Source organism: Centruroides sculpturatus, unplaced genomic scaffold, assembly GCF_000671375.1.
Source record: "Centruroides sculpturatus isolate CEXI.00-Female unplaced genomic scaffold, Cexi_2.0 scaffold219, whole genome shotgun sequence".
NCBI lineage: Eukaryota > Metazoa > Arthropoda > Arachnida > Scorpiones > Buthidae > Centruroides > Centruroides sculpturatus.
Genome location: NW_019384506.1, coordinates 701,948 through 724,585, shown reverse-complemented (window position 1 = coordinate 724,585; position 22,638 = coordinate 701,948). Strand labels below are relative to the sequence as shown.

The window sequence follows — 22,638 nt, the reverse complement described above, 5'->3', positions numbered from 1 at the left end:
AATACTATTAATTACTTCCGAAAAATTCCGAAGAAAAGAGAAAAGCAATCGACATTGGACAGAATCTTTAACTGCCACAAACGGAAAAAACATGAATAATAAAAATGCAAGACTGCGTATATATTAGATGTAAATAAATGTAGTAAAAAAGTATATATTTTTTATTTTTTGGGGTGTCCAGAACGAATTAATCAAATTCCCATAAAAACCTACGGTAAATAGGTAATCGGTTAACGAACAATTCGGATAACGAACAAAGTCTTGAAACGGATTATGTTCGTTAGCCGATCACCCACTGTACTTCACAAAGACCGTTGTGAAATCAACACATTTACAATTAGAAGATTCTCTATACGTAGACCTAGTAAGGGTACATGTTACTATAGAAAATTATAATATATTTATAACTTATTGTTTATTTTAAACTAGGATATTATTCTTATTTAAATATACTTTTATTTACCTGAGACGAAAATTGTTTTTCTACTGTCGGATAAATTATTCGCTTGTGTTCGTTTAATTTATCTTGTCGTGTAAATCTTCGAAAACAATAATCACATATATTATTTATGTTTTAATGTTAGAATATCCAGATAGATAGAAACTGTTTAGGTTCAACAATTGTTGTAAAAGTTTATATTTTCTATAATTGAAAAACACGTAATTCAATAAAACGAAAGGTCTCTTCGAGTTCAAATAATTTCAGTAATGGTACTTTCCATTCGCTCGAGTTGTGACAATTTCTGGTTTGAAAAAAACGACAAATATTGTGGTTATTGTTAAAATGCAATTATTAACATTGCATTGTTTAATGAAATGATGTTCATTGTGTTAATGGAAGACACAACAATATAAATACTTTTCGAGAAATCGAATCGAAAGAAAACAAATGATTAAATATTTGTACAAACAAAATATGAAAGAAACTTGTTTCAAATGTACTGAAACTTTAATACGTTCCTAAAAGTCGTTCTTAAACAAAAGCAATTTTTCCCACGGACTACAACTTTATGTTGCAGTCCATTATCCAGGATGCCGGATAGAGCCGCAAGTCTTGCCAAATCGCTTGTTTGACGTTCCCAATGCTTTCGGCTCCGTTCCACACAACACCATCTTATCTTGGAGTGTTCCAAATGGAGGGGTCTGGGCAGCACCACTGTCGACACCATTTGTCGTTTTCTTAATAAATGCACCAATCGGGTAAGGTCCACTACAAAGTACACAAACCCTATCCTCATCCTCTCTGGAGTGCCCACTGAGTCCTATTCTCTTAAATCGAGACACCATAAGGCGGGTCCATCAACTTCACCAGGAATACATCCTCCTTAGCTTCATGACACTCAATTCCCAAACTATAAGTCTCTGAATAGAATTGTGTATTAGTCGAATAAAACAAATACAAAATGAATAAGGTTTTATTGTTATACTAAGAGTTCGTACTCGCATTTGCTCATTATAACAATGACACACGCAAATTTTCATTCATTTAATTGTTTTGGTATACACACAACGGGAAACAAAAGCTTTAATAGATATGTAATATCGCTTAGCGGGTCACACTATTTAACGTGACGGGCCGCGGGTTGGATCAGAATACCTTACTGACTGAGCCTACAGGTCAGTAAGGCATTCCGATTATTTTATTGTTTTAAATAATAACACGTGCAAAGTTATTTCGTATTGTTTTTAATGGAGTGAACAAAGGTAACGGTAAGACATAATGACTAACGTTTACGAATTTTGAACAAACTCTTAATAAGAATCATCAGCTTTCGATATCAAAAGTACAATAGACCCCCCTATAACACTTTTGATAATTCCGTGTTATATGAATTACATGCTGTACGAGTCACTTAGATTTAACAAATACGTGAGCCGTTGACATCCCGGCACACGCATAAGATGTTTCCCTGTCCATCTTTCTTTCGTTTAAATATCTCTTTTGCCTGTTTAGAAATAAACCGAGGGTATAGATTATAAAATTGATATTGTAAGAGGAAAACGGATATTTCTCTACTCTACACGTCCCATTTTCCCTTATCAAACAATTACGAAAGAGTAGTTTGTAGATAACGTTAAACTTTGTATAAATAAGCAAATAGGGTGATAAGATGTATAATAACGAAATTAATAAATTATGGAATAGCAGATCCAACAAAATCGACTGTAGAATGTTACATAATAACAACTTAAATCGCAATACATAATGCAGACAATACGGATTCAATTGTTTATCTGGTGTTGTATTAGCTGTAGACTTTTGTACGACACTATGTATACCGCTTTTCATCATAGAAAATAGCTAAAACGGAACCGGAAACGATCCATTTTACTTTACACTTAATTACAGATAATATACAACCAATGGGAGCGATTTCGTACACCCGGCTACTATAACAATAACCTTGAGTTGTGTACGCTAGAAGCGACTTCCCGATTCTTTATCAATCCGCGTAGCAATTAGAAGTCGATAAACAATTTAAATTTCCATTTACGTAGAACATAACCATGACGTCGAATAGAACCGTGACTGCGTGCAAATTCAATTGCCAAATAAAACATTTTAAAAAACACCCCGTAAGCGGTTAAAAGCGACACGTGATACAACCTGTTTATCTCACGATTAATTTAAATATAAACAGTCGGAAATTGGATAATTAGCATTTACCGTAGCGACAAGACTTTGCAAGGAACTCAAATGACTTTCAAATTAGATCTTCACACTCACATTCTACCCGAAAGTTGGCCCGATTTGAAACAGGTGAGTCCGGTCTTAGATAAATAAATACACTCTGTTGGTTCGCCCTTTGAAAATTTCCAGTATTTTATGTTTGGGATGGACTATTATTTATTGTCGTATTTACGTATAATCGTGTATAAAAATTAACGCATAAAACACAAGCAATCGGCGTGGTTTTATGTGTTAAAAGGTAGAAGACACGTGTCGAGTTACACAGCATAAATACGTCCAGGTAAAAGCTACATTATTGTATTTTTCCAGTAAGATCGTACACATAAAACTGTTTACTACCTAAATTATTATAAGTATACAATTACAATTTAGTGTTTATATGCATGTTTATACTTAATTTTTAATTTAGTAAGATTAATCACGTTTAAATAAAACATACTTCAACGATTGTGATAAGGTTAAAATGCAATCGTAAACACACACTTGGATATTCAATAACACGAAAGGTTTAATTAAAAGGCATTTTCACTTAATTTACGGTGTTACGTGGGAAAGAAACCCTTGTCTCTCTCTCGCATTTCTTATTGTTTTATTACGCAAGTAAAGAACGTGATGCAACCCCAATGTAATGCCAGATAAAGCGTATCAAAGAGATGACCTTGCTCCTTTCTAAACTAGTTAACAGACTCGCCGTGATAATAAAAAAAACACTATAATAATATCTAAATAACACACATTATATACTTTAATGTTATTCTATTTGAAAGTAATAATATTTTGCAATAATTTACCAACGTTGAAAACATTCGTTCAGTGTCACACCGACGACAGAGTTCGGTGTAGAGTAGTGTAGCTTAATAGTGTGACTCGTGACAGAGTAATTCACATAATATATAGATATTTGAAAGAAATATCGACGGTTTTCGTATACTTTCAGAGATATGGCTACAACGGGTGGATCCAAATGGATCACAGTTGCGGAAATCACAAAGCCAGAATGATGAAGGACGACGGTCAAGTGTTTAGAATTGTGGAACCCAATTGCTGGAATCCAGAAATTCGATTACGCGAGATGAATAGAGCCGGTACGAACGTTTCTACACTCGCATTTATCTAAATGAATATCGTTTATTTACGGATTTTTGTTTCAGGTGTCAACGTACAAGTTCTTTCGACCGTCCCAGTCATGTTCAGTTATTGGGTAAGTTGGTGAGGTATAATATAAAGGTAGTAACGAGTTGTAATTCTTAGGATGTCGTTTAGGCTAAACCCGAAGATACTTTAGATCTGTGTCAAATTTTGAACGATCACATCGCTTCCATCGTTGCCCATCATCCGAAAAGATTTGTGGGTTTCGCTACGTTACCACTTCAAGCCCCGGAACTTGCCGTACAAGAATTGAAACGATGCGTGGGAACTTTGGGTCTTCGAGGTGCCATGATCGGATCTCACGTCAACGCCTGGAATCTCGACACGGAGGCACTGTACCCTTTATACAAGGTGGTGAATTTGTTTCCTCCAATTACCACAAACCCTTTCGAATTTACTAACAATTGTGTGTTTTTTTCTTAGACGGCGGAAGATCTAAACAGTCCCCTATTCGTTCATCCCTGGGACATGGAACAGAGAGGAAGAATGTCGAAGTATTGGTTACCGTGGCTGGTGGGTAAGTAACAGAGGACGTAAAGAATGACAGATTTGTGTATCGATCTTACTTTATAAACTCGGTGAAAATTTTTAGGTATGCCCGCAGAGACTACGACGGCAATTTGTAGTATGATTTTCGGGGGCGTTTTCGAAAGATTCCCTAATCTGAAGGTTTGTTTCGCTCATGGTGCCGGAGCATTTCCCTACACGGTCGGAAGGATCCACCACGGCTTCGAGGTATGTCGACGATTAACGACATTACGCGGATGTAATGGGACGTACGAAAATTAATAAACGAAGACAAATTACAGGTTCGACCGGACTTATGCGCCACTATTACTTCTACGCCCCCCATGAATTACTTGGGGAAATTTTATGCCGATTCCCTGCTACATTGTGCGGATGCATTGAAATTCGCCATTAAATTATTCGGAGAGGTCGGTATTTTTGCTTACGATAAAACTGGAAAAAAAATGTAATTTTACTATAAGTAGGGGCTTCTTTTTAGGATAAAATTATTTTGGGATCGGATTATCCCTTCCCTCTGGGAGAAATTCCGGCTGGAAAATTAATCCAAGAAATGTCGGATGTGGACGATGGAGTTAAGGTAAGAAATTCTTTATTTTGATTAAATTAAGTAACCATAGAATAGGAAAGGTGAAGAAATTCTCTTCCATATTTATACAATTTTTCTTTATTTCCAGAGAAAGATTCTTGGTGAAAATGGTTTAGAATTTTTGGGTTTGGATATGAAGCAGTTTCTTTGATCGAAATAAACCTAAACACGACGTGGCTCGGACTATAAATAATGAATTATATATAATAACTATCCTTAAAGCTGTTTTGGTTGTGACAGTTTTGATTAAGCAGACACGGTGTTAAAATTGTAATGCTTTTTCTATGGAGAAAACTCTGAAAATATTGTCAACGAATGAGTCTTTTAACCATCTCCGCTTACAATTTTTTTCCTAGTTTGATTGTAATTATGGCGCATCTTTGAGAAGAAAAACGAAAACCGAGTAAAGCAACGATATATTACCTATCTTCACTAACAGTTAAATTCTTATAGATCTACCGGATGATCGTAATTAATGTAAGTTATCATCATTCAACGCTACTTCGAGAGATATTTAGCGATTCGAATGCAATCAAGATTTCTGTAAGTGCAGAAGACATTTCCATTAAAACTCCACACGGGGTTTATTTTCATAAAATTGTGTAATGTTTATCTTTAAATACATAACTGTATTCAATACCACACATTTCTCGAGTGCCACGGTTAACACGATTTACCTTTATTGCAGGACAGGATTTATTAATATTTACCTAAAATACAGAGCCTGGAGTTGTTCGGGGGCCCCACTCTTGACACCAATTGTATGTTTCATTTGGATCTTTCCTTTATGAATTAAATTGTAGCTCAATTATCAACAGCAATGGAATTTCACAGGAAACTAATAATTTGATACCTCTAAGAAAAAAATTTTGTACGCGAAGTTTTCTTTCAATTTTGGATTTTCAATGAGCTCGTGTTTACAAAAACACTGTCAGAATTTTTCATTTTTGTGTGATTTGTGTGCCGCAGAGGAGGAACAGTGCTGGCATAGAAACTGTGAGGCGGCAGCAAACTTATTCGAGGTGCTAACATTCATTTAATTGGAGGACTAGTGCATTTTCACGCAGAAAAAGTTCCATTAGTTTCCCTGATGTGATAGTTAAACTCTGTTTTCTTCCAATAGTTTGCGCAAGAAAAGTCTATCTTTTCCACAGTTAAAAAGAGTTACATTGTGGAATGTTGTTCATTTGTAAGAAAAAATCTTTCGGATTTCACACTTTCAACTGTCACTCGATGATGGTATTGATTTTTCGTATCGAAATTGAAGAAAACAAATTTTAAAATCTAACTGGAAGGGGTCTTAAAACTGACAGTTTGGGGCCTCAGTCACTGTAAATTCATTGCATTCTTCTCCCTCCACAAGCAATAATGACAAAGAATTTACTCTAAGTAATGTCGCCAAGAAAACATGGAAGATTCAACAATGACCATAATTTATCCTGTTTTTGCAGTTTATAAAATTAAAAGTTAAAACAATGGTCATTGATTTAAGGAAAAATAAAATTAAAAAACATTTTATTTTATATAAAATCCTTTGGTATAGCAACTACTATTAAATTCTCTTTATATAAAATACAGTGTAAAAACTTGGCACTTAAAAATATTTTACACAAAACTAAGTAACAAACTACTGTAACAAATACAAAACATATATTGTGTATTTATAAATATATATATATATAAATTTAAAATCTATTCTAAAAGTTATAAAAAATATTGCACTGGTAAATTCTTTGTTACAAAATGGCTGCCAAGATTTCAAATAATGAGCAAAATACAAATGGATTTTTTTGCCAGAACACTTGAATCCGTTCGACGTACGGAATTATTTGAAGAATCTTTTACTGGCAACTGTCGACTGTTTCGTTGTCCGACCCATTTGTGGACTGATATCCGCACTGTCGATCTTCGTCTTTGTCTAAAGAATTTTCTGTGGAACTGTATGTAGAGAAGTATAAAGTGTATAAAGAGTTATACTTTGTTTACAGAAGTATAACGCGTTTGGTCGCTTTCGAGAATGTCTAAATGGATGCCTTAAAACTCCACTTACCAATGATGTAATTCTGCAACCACCCGATGACACTCTTTGGAGTTTTCCACATCTACGGGAACCTGTAGAAAGTGTTGAGTTATGATAAAAAGCCGATCCTTTTAATAAAAATGGGTGTGCTTACCTTTTCTTCTAGCTGGATGTAGTCGTCGTGCGTGTCGATGTCGGAAAACAGTTTGTTAGCATAGACGAATATATCATCCACTAACGTCTCCAGTTCCATCAGTAATAATTCCTATAAAAAAAACTGTCAGATTTTGTCCGACACAACAATCGATACAAGTTCTGACTTTCACTCACTGCAGGTGGCGAACTCTTCTCTCTACACTGGGAATCCTTTCTTTCTTTCTTTGCCATTCCGAGAGACCGAAGAATTAGCCTCGCGGCTTCTCCCGCCTCCAGGCCCTTTTCCCTCTTTGGACGGATCTGACGTTTACTTCTCATCATCACGGCCTTGATCTGAAATTGGACGACATGCCCGCATATGTTAATTATATTATACTATGTAATTTTGAGAAACCGTACACGAATAACTCACCATGGCCATTCCTAGTGCCAACCACCCCAGCATTCCGAATAACAGAACTACGGCGTAAACTTCAGCCCCGTAAGAGGCAGAGTCTGGATAACGGGTGACCGGCGACTGACGCAACGTGGACCTGAGTGCTCGCCAGGCTTGAAAGACGGGACTCTTAAAGTTGAATTCGTCGCTGCCAAATGCCAAATTTCCAATGTGGGCAAATCCTACCAGAAGCAATGCCGACAGCAACTAAAAAGTTAAAATTACTCGTGTGAAATAAGTGCAGATATGTGTAGGTTTGAAGCATTTTCAATAGGTATAATACAAATTAATCATATATATTTACCACTGCCATTAATGTTTCTTTCTGAATAAACTTAAACACTTGAAGGAACTGTTTTGTCTTGACGGAGATGTTGAGCAACTTCAAACGACTGAGTGCGTAAATAAAAATTAAGACGCCCAGTTGTCCATTCAAAATCTGTCAAAAGTCATATTTGTAAATGATATCAAGTGATAAAACAGAGGAAATATGTAAATATTAATAAATAAATACTTGGTCCCAATAAGCAACTTCACTAATGTGAGAAACAAAGACTGGAAATTGTTGATTTTGAATTGCTGCGGTAACTAAAACACTTCTGTACACGTGGCAAGATAGATAGCTTAAACTCAGTAAACAAAAGGATGCCTGTAATTTACACAGATTTCATTCATGTATTGATTTCATTTGGTTATCACCATATTCTGTGTACGATATAAAATTACTTACTTGAAGATACTTCCAGGGTGACAACCAGTATGAATGACCAATTTTCCACATCTTCCACACTTCTTCTTTTACCATCCACAGGATTAAGATTAAAAAAATGAACTAGAAATATTCAATAATTGTATTTAAATTTTAATGACTGCAATCTATAATCTTAGCATTAATATAAAGTGTAATTTAATTGCTTCGTACTTACTTGAGAAGCAAGTATTACACTATCTGCCGTGGTGGAATAACGATACAGATGGCACGGTAGAGCGGAGAAGCTCCCCTCTACACTCCCTACAGCAGTAAATTCTGTCAGTATCGATACCGGTCTAAAACATTTAAATATTTTAAAATATTCTTGTTTATATATAGTTCATTTTAACTTTACAAATACTTTAATAACTTACATATACAGTGATAAAGTTGGGTTGTACAATAGAAATTCAACAATTAATGCTCGACTACTATTATTCACCCAGTTTTTACTTTGAAGTCTTTCCAATTCATCCAATGCAGCTTTTCTGCTTGTGAAGAAATATATTTCAATAAAAATTTGAAATTTAAAATTAAAAGTACAAAACACAAGTAGATACCTAGTTTTTCCTAATATTATTGCTTCGCCGTCACCAATGTACAGCCCGTGTCTTCCCCATACTGATTTATCCATCCAAGGATTATCGAAGCCTAGAGTTTTATTACTTCCGATGTACCCATAATGTTTAGAGTAACTCGGAAAACATTTCTCAGAAGAAAAATAATGATATAATTCGAGACATGGCTGCGAAGTGACTCTGTGCTGCCTTATACTAACTGTTCCGACTGGAATACAACCGGTAGATAGTAACGAGTCAAACTCTGTTCTCTGCTGAAGTACACCATTAGAATTTTCTACACCATAAAAACCATCCAGAAAATCATTTTGTATCCATTTCCACCAAGCACTATGAGATCTGATATTGAAGAAAGAGTTTTTCGATGCCCTAACAAAATGTTAATATATCTATCATTATAGTTTTTGTATTTAATTTGTAATATTGTTTGATTATCAAAGTAATCTTACCTGAGAAATGCATTCTGAATAGACACATTCTGACGATAGTAATGATTTGTATCGTTTCCAAATGCAATGACGATTAGCAAGACGATCGTCATTAACGATAAGCAAATACTTCTGAATCCAGAAGAAAACATTGCGTCAATATATGCATTAAATTAAAGTAATTCTTTGTTTTATAAGTTTAATTTATTCACAGATATTCCATTGTATAATGCGTTAAAGTATAGAAAATTAATATAGTATTAATAATCAATTATATTTAATTATTATTATTATTTATGTGAATATAATATAATATATAAATATAATATAAAATGAAAAAAATTAATACGTTTTCCATTATATGCAAGCAAAATCTTTAAGAAAATGGTCATGCATATCAAATTATAATAAGGAATTTTATTTTCATATTCCTTGTATGATAAATAAAATAATCAACTTTTAATGAAAAGCTTCATTTGAATAATATAAATGATTTGTATACTAACATACATATAAAATTCAAAGTTAGTTTCATATTTATTTAAATTCTCACTTGATACTTTTCAGGACAAATTTTGTCTCGAGAGCCTTTCGTCGAGCTTCAATCAGCGTCTGTTCGGGAGGAGGTCTCAAATATCTCAGATACCGAGCCCTCTGTCGCTTCATCAACTTTTCTTCCTCTCCTCCGAAGTATTCGGGACTGTTCTTTAACTGATAATCCACTCTGACAATTTCTTCGATAAGAGAGACATTTACCCGCAGCGAAATAAAACTCTCCTTGTCCCCAAGCAGCCATGTCCTAATCGAAACCGGAATCGAAAGAAGCGAGATCTGAAATTACGAAACGGAAAATCGGTTTATGCACTTTCTCAACAAATAACCAAAACAATTTTAGAATTTAAAAAGTAAAAAGAGAAAGATTATTTCAAAATCACCATTATTTATCATGCAAACTATTAAAAATTCAAAGTTACCAGAAAGAATTGAACCATACCCAAAGAGGATGAAGCAGAAAGACAGAAGCTAGAATGTTATAAAATAAGGACTGAAGCCAGCAATTGAAATAATGATCACCAAATCTGAAAATAAATTTCAAACTGTTTTAATCATGGTCATTTTATTTAGTTTTTTTTGTAAATAAACATTAAATTTTATGCATGAGAATGTCCTGTTTGGACATCACCCATAAAATCTTAACCTCTGTACCAGAAACAGACTCTTGGAGAAGTGTTTTACATAAATTTTTATATATCATTTTAAAATATTGATGCATAGAATAATGTCAAATAACCATTTTCTAGTGATTAAATATATAAAAAATTAAATGTGTGAATGTTAGAGTTCAAGTATTTTTATTATGTCTTCAAGAACAGAAATAAAACAAAGAAGCATGTGTGTTTGAATGAAAGTGCAATATTCAAATATCAAGAAGTATTTGTAAGTGGTAAAATGTTCTAATTTATTTTTGTTACCTTTAATATAAAGCTAGGCTTCCAGACACAATGATTACTGGCATCGGAAAAATGCAAATTTAATGGCAACAAAAAAAGGACACCAACCACATACTTTTACTTATGCAATTATGATTGGCACGAGTCGAATGGAATTACGTAAATCTGCATGTTTCCAAATGCAAATAAACTGACACCAATAAATATTGCATGTGAAAACATAGCTTAATTCAGTTTGTACTTTTGTTTAAAAAATTTAACAAATCATTTATAACTAAATGGGATTCAAAATGTGTAAATCAGTGAAATTTTTTCTAGGATGAAAATATTTATCTGTAATAAAAAAAAAAATGTTTATTGAAATAAAGATTCATATATTTGGTATCGTTTAAGATTGAAAAGCACAGTCACCTTGAATCCACAGTTTCAGATGTCTTCATTCAAAAGTTATTTGGATTACTTAGGCGTTTACAATAGTGTTTCATTAGCAAAGTCGAGGCTGAAGTTTTAAACATGAAAACGTGTATGTCAGACATTCAGTGCCACTTTCCTGTAAGCCTATAAGTTTGACAATGATGTTTAGATAGTCAGTGGAATCATGCTCGACATTCTAAACACCATTGTCAAATTTCTAGGCTTACAGGAAAGTGGCACTGAACGTCCGACGTACACTTTTTCGCATTTAAAATTTCGGCCTCAACCTCGCTATTATACATTACACACAGAGTGTAATGAAATTCCACACTTATACTTTAGGAATAGATTCTAGGGTCAAAAATAAGCTTAAAATCTTCCAAAAATGCTTTATGAAATTTGCTTTACTTTTGAGAAAAGACCAAAAAAACAAGACTGATTGAAGTAAGTAAATATTTCCCAAAGAGACCCTCCATAATAAATGTAAACAATACTTTATCCATTTAAAGATTTTGCATTATCCATCCGCTTTACATTAAAAATAATAATAAATGGAAAGCAAGGTAACACAGAAGCAGAAAACAAACAGTAATGTACCCTTTTGATGAGAGATTTAAAATTGGTTTGTTATGACTTTTTGTCAGGCCGGATCTCAAAAACAAAGTGAAATCTGAAAAGTATTTATAGAGAATTTTAAGCTTATTTTTGATACTAGAATCTATCTTTAAAATATTGACACAAAGTTTTGTTACATCCTATATATATGTTATATAGTGTGATTCAATGAAAATTTTGTGAAGAATGAGCTTTATGACACAATGAACCAACAATCTTATAAATATCCTGCTACACATAGAAAAAAAGACTGTTTTCAATATTTATTATTATGAACTGTAGAGGTAACATTTGAAACTCATTGTTAGCATTACTAAGTCTCCTCCTCATTAATGAACTTTTTGTCTGATCATCTTTTTAAAGCACTTTCAAAAGAAGTATAAAAACGAAGTGTTTTTATATATATGTATATATATATAAACACTTGATTTTTATACTTTGCAATAGTCTGTAACTGGAAACACAACTGCACAGTAAGCGGCAGCTATGTGTTTGAATCCCGCTCTGGGCCGATTCTTTTCTCCCAGACTATTCTAAATTATTTAATAAATATTAAATTATTATAATTATTAATTGTAGTGAAAAATAGCCCAATTAGTTATGGCAATCATTTGGTTTATAAATCAAGTGTTTATTACTTAAAATTAACTAACAGAGTCTATAGTTTCAGTTATTAAATCATTATTTTCCAAATTCATATAATTCAAACCGCACTTGGGTTCTAAGTTAGCCTTACATTCTTTTATTTCCTTTATTGAAAACTTAACTGGTAATTATGGGCTTTTTTGTTGTATTTTCTGGTACTCACATAAAGATATTGTTTAAAATATATTTTGAAAAACAGAATATCATCTTACCTATACACATAACTCATAGTTATATAAGTAGAAAAAGAAGCAATAGTCAACAAAAATATCCAAGCCACAGTTTGAACCCAACAGGGTAACACTATTTTCTGCATTCTTGACAACAGAGGAAGAGGTATCGTTCCGGGGTGATAGAATTCTTCGTAATTGGCATCTTCCACTGTTTTATCCGGCCAGTCTTCAAATCCGCTGGAAGTTTGTTCAGAACAATTCATTTCTGAAAAATAAAAAAGTAAATGTATAATAAGTACAATATGATAAGCATAAAACCTGCTACTGTTCTAATTAATTGAATTTTCTATCCAGAATACAGATGAAATTCTTTATGTAGTATTAACATAAAAATATACACAGTACAGATACAAAATATAACAGTACAATAATTTAAAATATATACAAACTGTTCAATAAAAACCCATCTGAAGCATGTAGTGCATTGTGAGTTAACATGACATATCCTACTTGAATAATGTGATATCATATACATACATAGAAGAACAGTGTGCCATTATCAGTTTTTCTATGCCAAGAAACTGCTGTTACTATACATTAATATGAAACTGATAATCATGTATGGATATATACTACTACAAAAGATTCTGATGCAAAATACTTTGCAATGGTTGGCAGAATATGGTAATTGTAACCCTGCTCAAATCTGCAATTGCATTCAACGAAAAATATCGCAGTAGTAGACTGTACGATTTTGTTATGCATCATCATCATAAAATTAACAACACTTATTTCATTATCCATGACGGACTAGAGAAAATATATCATCAACCAATTCTATATCATCTCATTTTGTAGTAGAAGCAATCTTAAACCATCTCATATGGTATACTAAAGACTCAATTTGAAGTTTGCCACTGGTGAAGAAACTGTGTCATCACTAAATATTCATAAATAAAAAAGTTATGATATTAAGTAAATGAGGGGTACTGCAATTCTTTCTTTCTTTTCTCTTTAAACTTTGTATTGTGCTGTATTCAAATTCTCAAACTTACTTGTAAGGTTTATAGAGAAAAAAAAAGAAAAAGTTACAATGCAAAAGAAATGCACAAACTCATATCCATCAAAGAAATCAAAGACTGAAGTTGCTCAGACAAGTTCATGTTGCCATTCATTTTCAGAAACACTGCAATGTTTTACGTATAATAAAACATAATTGATTACCTTTTCTTCTAGCACTTTTAATTCTTTCATTAGCTTCAGATTGATACTCTCTCTTTTTATAAGAATTAAAAAGTTCTTCTTCTATTGAATTCCCAATGTCATCGTAACTGTCCCAAGAATGACGTCTATATTGATTCTTGTTATAGAGATTGTATAGATCTGCATTATTACCATCCATTAATAAAAATTGTTCTCTGTAAGAAAGAAGTTCTAGTTTTACAAAATATATTTGTAAAGAATTACATAAATCTAAATATACTCAATAAAATAATTACCTGGAAGAATCGTCATCAGAATCAAGAGATTCTTCAAAGTGACTGAGGGAATCAGCTGTGTAAATACTTCTACTGTTTGATGTGGAAAACGATTCACTGGAAGCCTCTGTTGAATTTGCTTCTTTCTGCTGATAACTACAATAAAGAGATTTCCAAGACCAGTCAGAGCAGATTGGCCTAAAATACTTGAACAGTGTCATCTGTGAGGCTTGACTGTTACGAAACAGAGCAGAAATGAACTGATGCGGCACCATTACAAATAAGCCGCTAATAATTCCCACCGCCAAAGTTTGCCAAGAGGAATCCGGTAATCCGTATTCAACATAATACTGTTAATTCAAAACACTTATTATTGATTTGTATGTAAAAATTTTTTAATTCTTTTAATCTATTTACTTACCTGAAAATGTTGATATTTATACCAAACTGCAATCAGTGCAGCTGAGGACACAATTAATGAGAAACAACAAGTCAGTCTCTGAGCTCTGCTAAATGAAGAATAAGGAGGTTTTAAACAGACGGAACTCCACAGATGATAATCACAAAGATAATGAATAAAAGTCTCACGATAGACCTGTAACGAAAAGTACATAAAGAAATAAGGCTCCTGGTTCCTACTTGTTTGTAATTTTAACAGAAATATGGAACAGACCACAGGTACACACTCTGTCTATTTTTTATCATGGTTGTTTGTTTATTAAAGCACTTATCATGGTAATGGTAAAACTGATGCTTCTAATCTGTTTCTTCAGCCCAGAGAATTGGTTTAAGTCTAATCAAAAACATAGGGCAGGGGCAAAAAAGAAATTCAAAACAGTACAAGCAGCATGTGGTAAGGCATCATGTAACAATAGCACTATGTTTAACGACAAGTTGGGCTTCATGTAACAAACAGTTTGTTTAATTTTTTCACGTGGCATAATAACTAACTTCATTGATTGTTGCACCACATGAAATTAAATCCACCATTACTTTTTCCAGGTATTACTTTATTCTCAAATATTTTGGCATAAGGAAACTGGGTGAAGTAGTAAGATACTAACTAATACTAGAGAGACAGAATGCTACCAGTATCACTTCTGTGGAAATTAAATAGAGAATTTTGTATTTTGTTTCATCTATTTTCAATAAATTGAACTCATTAAAATGGGATAGCAGGGATAATAGTTTTGATAGAACAATATTGACTAAAATTATATCAAACGAATGTAACTCCTGCTTTTTTGTAGCATTTAAATAAACACGCAACTATACAATTCTAGTGCTTTTGATGTATGTTTGCAGTTAAAATTTAATATGCTAGTAAAAAAGCACCAAAAAGAATGTAATTTCAATGTCAACAATTGATATAAAGGTAAGGAAACTGTCTAGAGATTAAAAATTGCTATTTTTACATGTATTTTCTAGGAAAATAAAAGCACCTTTGATAAATTCCATGATATTTCATTTAGTGGTAGTTCTTTCTCTATCTGTCCATCTTCTTCTTCCACAGATAACCACTGCTCACATTCAAAATAATATGATTTGCCTACAAAAAATATTCTGATAAGCATTATGATAAGTTCATTTTTTAAAAAAGTTAAATTATCTATTACAATAATTACCCGTATGCATATCGAATACCATAATATTTTTCAGAAACCAGGAAGGTGATGCTCCACCATTGTTATGCCAAATTTGTAATTTCCATAAATTACCTAGATTTGATTGAGTGCTAAAACAAATTTATAAAATATATTATTTATATCAAAAACATAATTCTTCTAATAATTTTTAAGTACACAAATATAATTTAATTACTGTTCTTACCTTATGTAAAATGTATTAATGGAACCTCGTCGAAAGAGTGCGTGATTCGAGTCCCTGTTCACTAAAGACGTGGTCTCAGACATTCCATTTTCTCCATGTAATACGACGCACACCTAAAAATTTATTACAGATAAACAATTGTTTTGCATAACTTCTCGACTGTATGAAAGCATTCCAACTTTTACACAGAACAGATTGAAAGAATTACCATTGCTGTTGTTCCAGCATTCCAATAAAATCCAGTTTCGATGATCATTAAATATCCATATTTGTGACTGTTATCTTTCAAATCAATTAATGGTGCTCTTTTCCTGTCATGTGCACCATAAAAATGGCAGATTATTAGTATTAGCACATATGTGAAAATGATAAATATCACAGGAAGTAAATGGATCATAGAACTGAGAAATTTATCGACGGAAGCTATCTCCAGATTTGTTGCCAAGTTCCATGTATAGTAACTTGTCGGACCAATGCTCTTGCAACTGTTCAAAAATCAAAAAAATTACATATGACTTGTAAAATAAATGCAATGAAAAAATTTAATAGTTTTGATACCTGCAGTGAACACTATCGATGTTTGTTGTTTCTAAAACAATGCACCTGTCCGAAGACCAATGCTGTCGGTGTCCATCCCAACTTACACACTGTTCTAACCACGTCTGCAACGTGTAGGTTATGGGTGAAAAATCAATATTTTGCCGTGAATGCTTAGAGAAATGTCCGTCTAACACTGTCAAATAGTACAATCCTGGTTCTGGTAATAGAAAGTTTATAGTAAATTTATTCAAAATAATTATCCATAAACTTTAATAAAAAATAATTCAAAACTAGTAATACAAGATTTAATTCTATAATTACAGTGGTATTTCTTACTTCAAACACTTCAGAGTTTGAATGACGCTTCAAAGTTCAAACTGAATTTACAGTGAAAAAGTGCACTCCAGCTGTCTATCACTCTTGTTACACTAATATTTAAAGTATGAGGAACCACTGTATTGAATTAATTTGGGATTATCAATTGTTACAAAAGAATTTTCACATAAACAGATCTTAGTGAGATTATGTATTAATATGTTGTAAACACATTCCATTCTGAGTGTATGTAAAACTCTGCAATTTAAAATTCTGAAACTTGTGTTAAGTTTTGGGATATTTAGAAATAATTAATATATATAAATACAAAAACATTATGCATAAATTAAAATGGGAAGAAACAATTTTCAGATTGTGTTCACATAAAGTTAAAGCATACCTTTCACTAAATAGTTTGGAATAAATAACTTCATAGTCTTTTCATGATGTTTTGACGATACTTTCTTCATATACTTGGTGGGTTGTGGAGGTTGTTTCGAACTAAAAATAAAGAAAAAGAAATAAAATACATTAAAAGAATTCCACTCACATATTATCACACAGCCAATATACAACAAACTCTGATTAAAAATATAATTCAACATTACTATGGAATAAAATGCAGACACACACACATCATCTATTTGACAATAAAAGCCTGCTCAAGTGATTGATTAATAATTTACTCAAAAAAGAAATCAAAACTACACTGTATTTTTATTAAGTTTATTTATTTAAGTTGTTGACACTTTGTTGCATTTGAAGTTAGTCTGCTCCATCTACACACCTGAAACTTTGCTCACCTATTTCTTTCTCAAGGTTGAGACAACCTTTCAGGTGGACAAAGAGAACAAGACATCATCATCCAAAATACACAAACCAAATTTTTTTAATTTAGAGAAGGCAACATCATTCTTTCTAACAGAAGTACATTTATACATCGAACACACAGCATGATTAATGCAGTACTTACACTTAATATTAATAACATAGAAAATGGAGACTATTTGAAGATCCAACACACCTGAAACTTTGCTCACCTGTCTGTTTTGTCAGGTTGAGGCAAAGTTCCGGGCTCGCCAGAACTTCACAACTGGAAAAGTATTTTTAAACTGTTTAATATAAATATACTAAGGACTAAATAATGGGACCAAGTTTAACTATTAAATTCTTTAGCAAAACAAAAATTTATTATTACCTAAATAACAAGCAGAGAGGAAACAAATGCTTCTTTTCAAAATCCTGAATATCAAGTGATATAATCAGTGATTTATTAACTTGATCTTTAGTAAGATTCAGTTGATGAATATGAATGTTATCCTTTGAAAGAGTGTATTCTTTTCCCAAATTCATCTGTAAATATAGATTTTTATTATTTGTGCATATTAAAATTAAATAAATATAAAATATAAAGGCAAAACTGGACCTTTAANTTCATGAGGTACAGTCGACCCCCTATAACACTGTTGATAATTCCGTTTTATATGAATTCCATGTTGTACGAGTCATTTAGATTTTACAAATACATGAGCCGTTTACAGCCTGGCACACGTATTTGTAAAATCGAAGTGACTCGTACAACATGGAATTCATATAAAACGGAATTATCAACAGTGTTATAGGGGGTCGACTGTACCACATGAAGCGTGTTGTACCCGCCGAATGTACAGAACGTTACGCGCAGGCCAACATTTACGATGTAAGTGTAACACGATAATTGGAAAATGTTTTTCCTCAACGTAAGTGACGTAAGTTTACGTAAGTGACGTCATTCGATATGTCAATCATTTCTACCCGTGATCCAATTGGTTTAAAATGGATTGCGCCGTTATACAATTTATTGGAGGGTGATAGGAATGATTCGGGAGGGATTTGTTAAGCACTAAGGTAAAAAAACGTAATCACAACTCGTTTACAATAATTAATTTTTTTTTTGTATTTGTTATCGCGACACAAACAGCAACATCTTAACTCCAGCTACTTAAAAATCCGGATGGCTTACGTGTATTTTGAAATTAATACAGCAATTTCAAAAAAACACTGGGGTTAATTCATCAAAGAACAGGTTGCTTGCTAAACAAGCGATCAGTATGAAAAATCTTAGAAATGCAGTATAAAGAGTTTTCCACCAAAAGTATAAGAAGCGACAAGAAGAACATAAAGATTGTGCAGTACTGTTGAAGGAAAAATAGAACTTACTGCATATTAAAATTAAATAAATATAAAATATAAAGGCAAAACTGGACCTTTAATCTTTTTAAATGAAATTCAACGTTTGGATTTGTTACGTGTACGTGATCTTGCACGTCACAAGAATGAAAATTCACGCTTGAAATTCCACCATTCCATTTGCTCGATATTCCTGTATTGATCCAATTGTTGCCATTTACATAAAGACCATTAGCAAAAGATTCGGCCATAATCTCTACACAGTCACAAATAAAGGGATAACTTTTCCTAGCAAAAGAGAATATAAATCTTATAAGTTATTTAAAATCCTACAGAATGCACTGTGAGTATGCTTTTAAATAATAAAGCCAAACTATTCATTTCCTACAGTCAAAAAAGGAAACTTAATTTGCTTACCTGCAAGAAAGTAAATTATCCCTATCCGAAACATTAAACAAGTCTAAATACATCTGTCGACCCAAAATAATTTCATTCTCTCCAAATTTTATAATCGGCTCAGGATTATCAGTGGCAATGCGACTATAGAAGAAGACCACGTGAGATGTTTCGAACACATAAGGTCTATCATTCGGAATGAGAGAGGAAGCATTTTTCTTAATGGCATTTCTCATAATGATTATACTCTTCTCAAGAAGAGATTTCAATGTTATGTCTTTTGCTAGTTCTGCATCTTCAAGAAGAATCGAAGACAAATAAATGATCTGCGAAGTGACTCTTAGTAAAGATTCTTGGAAAGTTTTAACGGGAAAATTTATGTGAAGACTTTTTCTTTCATTAAATTTTTGAATCAGCTCAAAACTCGTAGTAAGATCTTTCACTAAAATCTAAAAATGATAAGTCATTAAGCTACAGAAAACAACATTGTTAAAATTCTTATTTTACAATTGATGCAATAAAGTTTTTAAATGAAAATATAAAAAAGTATTAGCGATTAATTGTAATTTAACTGATAGATGTACAATTATAAATTGTTTTCAGCTCCTAATAGGGCAATTCTATTGGTTGTATTGTTCAATGTTGGCATTTTCTTCTAGAAGATATCAGTTATAATTACATTTCCATTATGATTTAAACAGAAATGTAATATTAAATCATCATCAGTATAATTCATTCTGTTATAACTAAAAGATGACCTACATAATTAATAACAACATTTAATTTATTCTTAAGCTAACATTTTAATGCTATTTTGAGGTCTAGAGCTAACAATAAATAAAGTTTTGTAATGTGTGGTACACACGCAATAATATTGTGGTTGCTTTGATCTTGTGATCAATTGAAAGAATTGTTTCTACTTAACAGTGCTCTGGAATTTTCATACAAAATAAATGACTTTATACTTGAAATTGTTAATCACCTAAACTGGAAGATTTTCCATCTTTGCTGTTGTTTAAAAATCAGTTGCTTCCATTTAGTCAATAGTTTTCCTCTTGTTTTATTAATGCTGTAATGTATTACCATTACATTCTTTAGGTTCCCTTAAATTTTGCACACATCTACCAAAATTCACGAACTTCCGATATGTTCTACTTCTCACCCTCACAATTACATATATAATTCCTCTGTGCTAATAAACATTCAATTGCCTCATCTGTCACTCATTTTCCAGTTTGTAAACATTTTGATTCTATATACTGTATTAACAATTAATGTATAATTACATACACAAAGTATTAATGCCAACCTGTGAAGGTGCATCAAGTAAAGGAAGGAGAGCTTGTAGAGCTTGATGTGCTTCTGCCTACAATGACAATAATTTATTTAATAAATTTTATAATCACTATTTGTAATTTGTTGAAAACAAATTTTACAAAATTATCTCCACTCACCAAAGTGTTCAGCTTTAAACTGCCGATCAAATTTATCAACTCTTGTCTGAGATTGTCTCGATTTGTCTCTCGTCTTTTTCTTTTTGTAAAGTTAGCATCGACACGATTGAGTCCAGTTACCCAAACGTGTATCTGATGTAATAATCCTTGATAATTTTTTTCACCGAGCATTTTGTTGAATGACGACTGAGAACTTGTAGTTTCGTTAACACTACAGGAATAAGATAAGTCATTTTAAGACAAACTTTTGCTTGTTGTTAAAAGTACTTTTGAAAAATATTTTAAGAAACTGTGCATTATTTAATAAGAAATTATCTTGTTAAAATAAGACAAAATATGGTGAGCAATTTGTAATCATAGACAAAGATCAAATCCATTTAGTATAAAAAAATAGGACAATAAATGTACAATCCAATCAGCACTTTCTTTTGTCTTCTTGTAGCATGATAATTATCAATGAATAAAGCCTCCATTATTTCACCTGCTTCCTCTGTCTCATGTAATTGCAAACACATTTTCATTGACCTGTGGATTATTAGACCATCATCAAATAAGTGTGATAGCAGGATGGCAAGATGGCAAACCATATCAAGTAATGTATGATCCAAATAAATAACTGACATCATCAAATAACTAATCTATATTCATTATATTAAAAGTATCTGTTACATAAAACAATATGTGTCAACCTACATAAATAATTTCAAATCTTCAGAGTCTTCCCATTCCGGATAGACTTTTCTAACTATTGAGCAAACTCTCGTGCCAGATCCACTGCCATCTCTAACCACAACGTCCACATACACTACATAAAAAAAATTCTCAATTATTATATATTTGGATTATTTTATGTTATTCAAGCATAAGAAAACATAAGGAATTTACCATTGTGATTGTATTCGGGCAGGCCAGCAGGAAGCGTAAATTTTGCATTTCCATTAAGCCCAACATATACCAGATGTCCGGTTGCATTGGGTATCTGGGTGTAATGCAGTTCATACCAAAGGGGATGGTATTCCGTCCTCCATTCCATACAGTGTAGGCGAAACCAAGTCGCAAACTCTCTCCCTTCTAGAGGAATCAGAGTGCAGCGACCGTTGGTCGGGCCAATGTTAACAATGACATAATCCATTGCTTTCCCCATTAACTCTGGATTATCTAAACACAAAAACTTTATTGTTATTTAAAAATTTTAAAAATAACACACTAGAGAGTGAAATAATTACTATTGCATTTCATATTAAACACTTGTTATTGCTAAAAACAAAGTAAGTACAAAGTAACAACAAAGTATTCTTGAACAAATTCTTATCAATATGAATTGAGTTTGAAAAATAATCAAATATCATTTCATTGACAAGACTGTCTTGTTTATAAAATCATGCTGCCATCAACGGGTACATATCTTAGAGACATGAAGATAAGAGTACATGTCAGGAGTAGTAATTTGGCACTGAGTATTAGATGCCCAAATCATGCGCACATAAAAAAATCAGACTTGTAGGTACTCAGGGGACCGAGAACCAAGTCAAAATAAAATACAAAACAGCAACACTCTACAAATAGGTGTTAGATTTGCACATGCATTGCTCGTTGGGAAGTTGGAAATGTGAACATTGCAAAATTAAATTTTGACAAACGAATCTTCGAAAAAACCCATTTACCTGTCCCATGTTATTCCCGACATATCTCTGGTTGCGACATGCTGACCTTGACTGGTTGACCTGAGATATCTCATTTCAGCATCGGAACATTTTTGAAACTAGATGGTGCAAGTCATTATAATTTTATATTATAAAACTAACTTCCAAAATATAATTTTTTTTTTCTTTTT

The 22,638-nt window shown here is 32.4% G+C and overlaps 2 protein-coding genes across 2 annotated transcripts in view; one reads left to right on the top strand and one right to left on the bottom strand.

The window, feature by feature from the left end:
• The first annotated feature begins 2,481 nt into the window (after positions 1–2,481).
• On the top strand, positions 2,482–5,542 carry LOC111622228 (2-amino-3-carboxymuconate-6-semialdehyde decarboxylase-like). Its single transcript, XM_023364581.1, has 9 exons — positions 2,482–2,761; positions 3,630–3,777; positions 3,844–3,893; positions 3,956–4,192; positions 4,265–4,358; positions 4,434–4,576; positions 4,651–4,776; positions 4,848–4,946; positions 5,044–5,542. Exons 1-9 carry the CDS (start codon positions 2,699–2,701, stop codon positions 5,104–5,106), a joined length of 1,023 nt encoding a protein of 340 aa, XP_023220349.1. The 5' UTR covers positions 2,482–2,698; the 3' UTR covers positions 5,107–5,542.
• Positions 5,543–6,441: 899 nt separating this feature from the next.
• The window catches only part of LOC111622242, a 118,150-nt gene continuing 101,953 nt past the window's right edge, over positions 6,442–22,638 (bottom strand). Inside the window, exons 37-67 of the mRNA XM_023364594.1 lie at positions 21,690–21,962; positions 21,498–21,609; positions 20,805–21,015; positions 20,660–20,716; positions 19,372–19,799; positions 19,032–19,242; positions 17,984–18,138; positions 17,186–17,286; positions 16,489–16,687; positions 16,139–16,415; positions 15,931–16,043; positions 15,726–15,835; positions 15,543–15,649; positions 14,522–14,695; positions 14,122–14,450; positions 13,847–14,040; positions 12,662–12,887; positions 10,319–10,403; positions 9,878–10,155; positions 9,346–9,456; positions 8,879–9,265; positions 8,693–8,809; positions 8,494–8,614; positions 8,298–8,399; positions 8,082–8,216; positions 7,872–8,006; positions 7,544–7,774; positions 7,306–7,464; positions 7,130–7,240; positions 7,006–7,067; positions 6,442–6,893 (exon numbers count right to left, since the gene is read on the bottom strand). Of these exons, the coding sequence (XP_023220362.1) occupies positions 6,797–6,893; positions 7,006–7,067; positions 7,130–7,240; positions 7,306–7,464; positions 7,544–7,774; positions 7,872–8,006; positions 8,082–8,216; positions 8,298–8,399; positions 8,494–8,614; positions 8,693–8,809; positions 8,879–9,265; positions 9,346–9,456; positions 9,878–10,155; positions 10,319–10,403; positions 12,662–12,887; positions 13,847–14,040; positions 14,122–14,450; positions 14,522–14,695; positions 15,543–15,649; positions 15,726–15,835; positions 15,931–16,043; positions 16,139–16,415; positions 16,489–16,687; positions 17,186–17,286; positions 17,984–18,138; positions 19,032–19,242; positions 19,372–19,799; positions 20,660–20,716; positions 20,805–21,015; positions 21,498–21,609; positions 21,690–21,962 (5,408 nt within the window). The 3' untranslated portion in view covers positions 6,442–6,796. The remainder of the gene's footprint in view (positions 6,894–7,005; positions 7,068–7,129; positions 7,241–7,305; positions 7,465–7,543; positions 7,775–7,871; positions 8,007–8,081; positions 8,217–8,297; positions 8,400–8,493; positions 8,615–8,692; positions 8,810–8,878; positions 9,266–9,345; positions 9,457–9,877; positions 10,156–10,318; positions 10,404–12,661; positions 12,888–13,846; positions 14,041–14,121; positions 14,451–14,521; positions 14,696–15,542; positions 15,650–15,725; positions 15,836–15,930; positions 16,044–16,138; positions 16,416–16,488; positions 16,688–17,185; positions 17,287–17,983; positions 18,139–19,031; positions 19,243–19,371; positions 19,800–20,659; positions 20,717–20,804; positions 21,016–21,497; positions 21,610–21,689; positions 21,963–22,638) is intronic.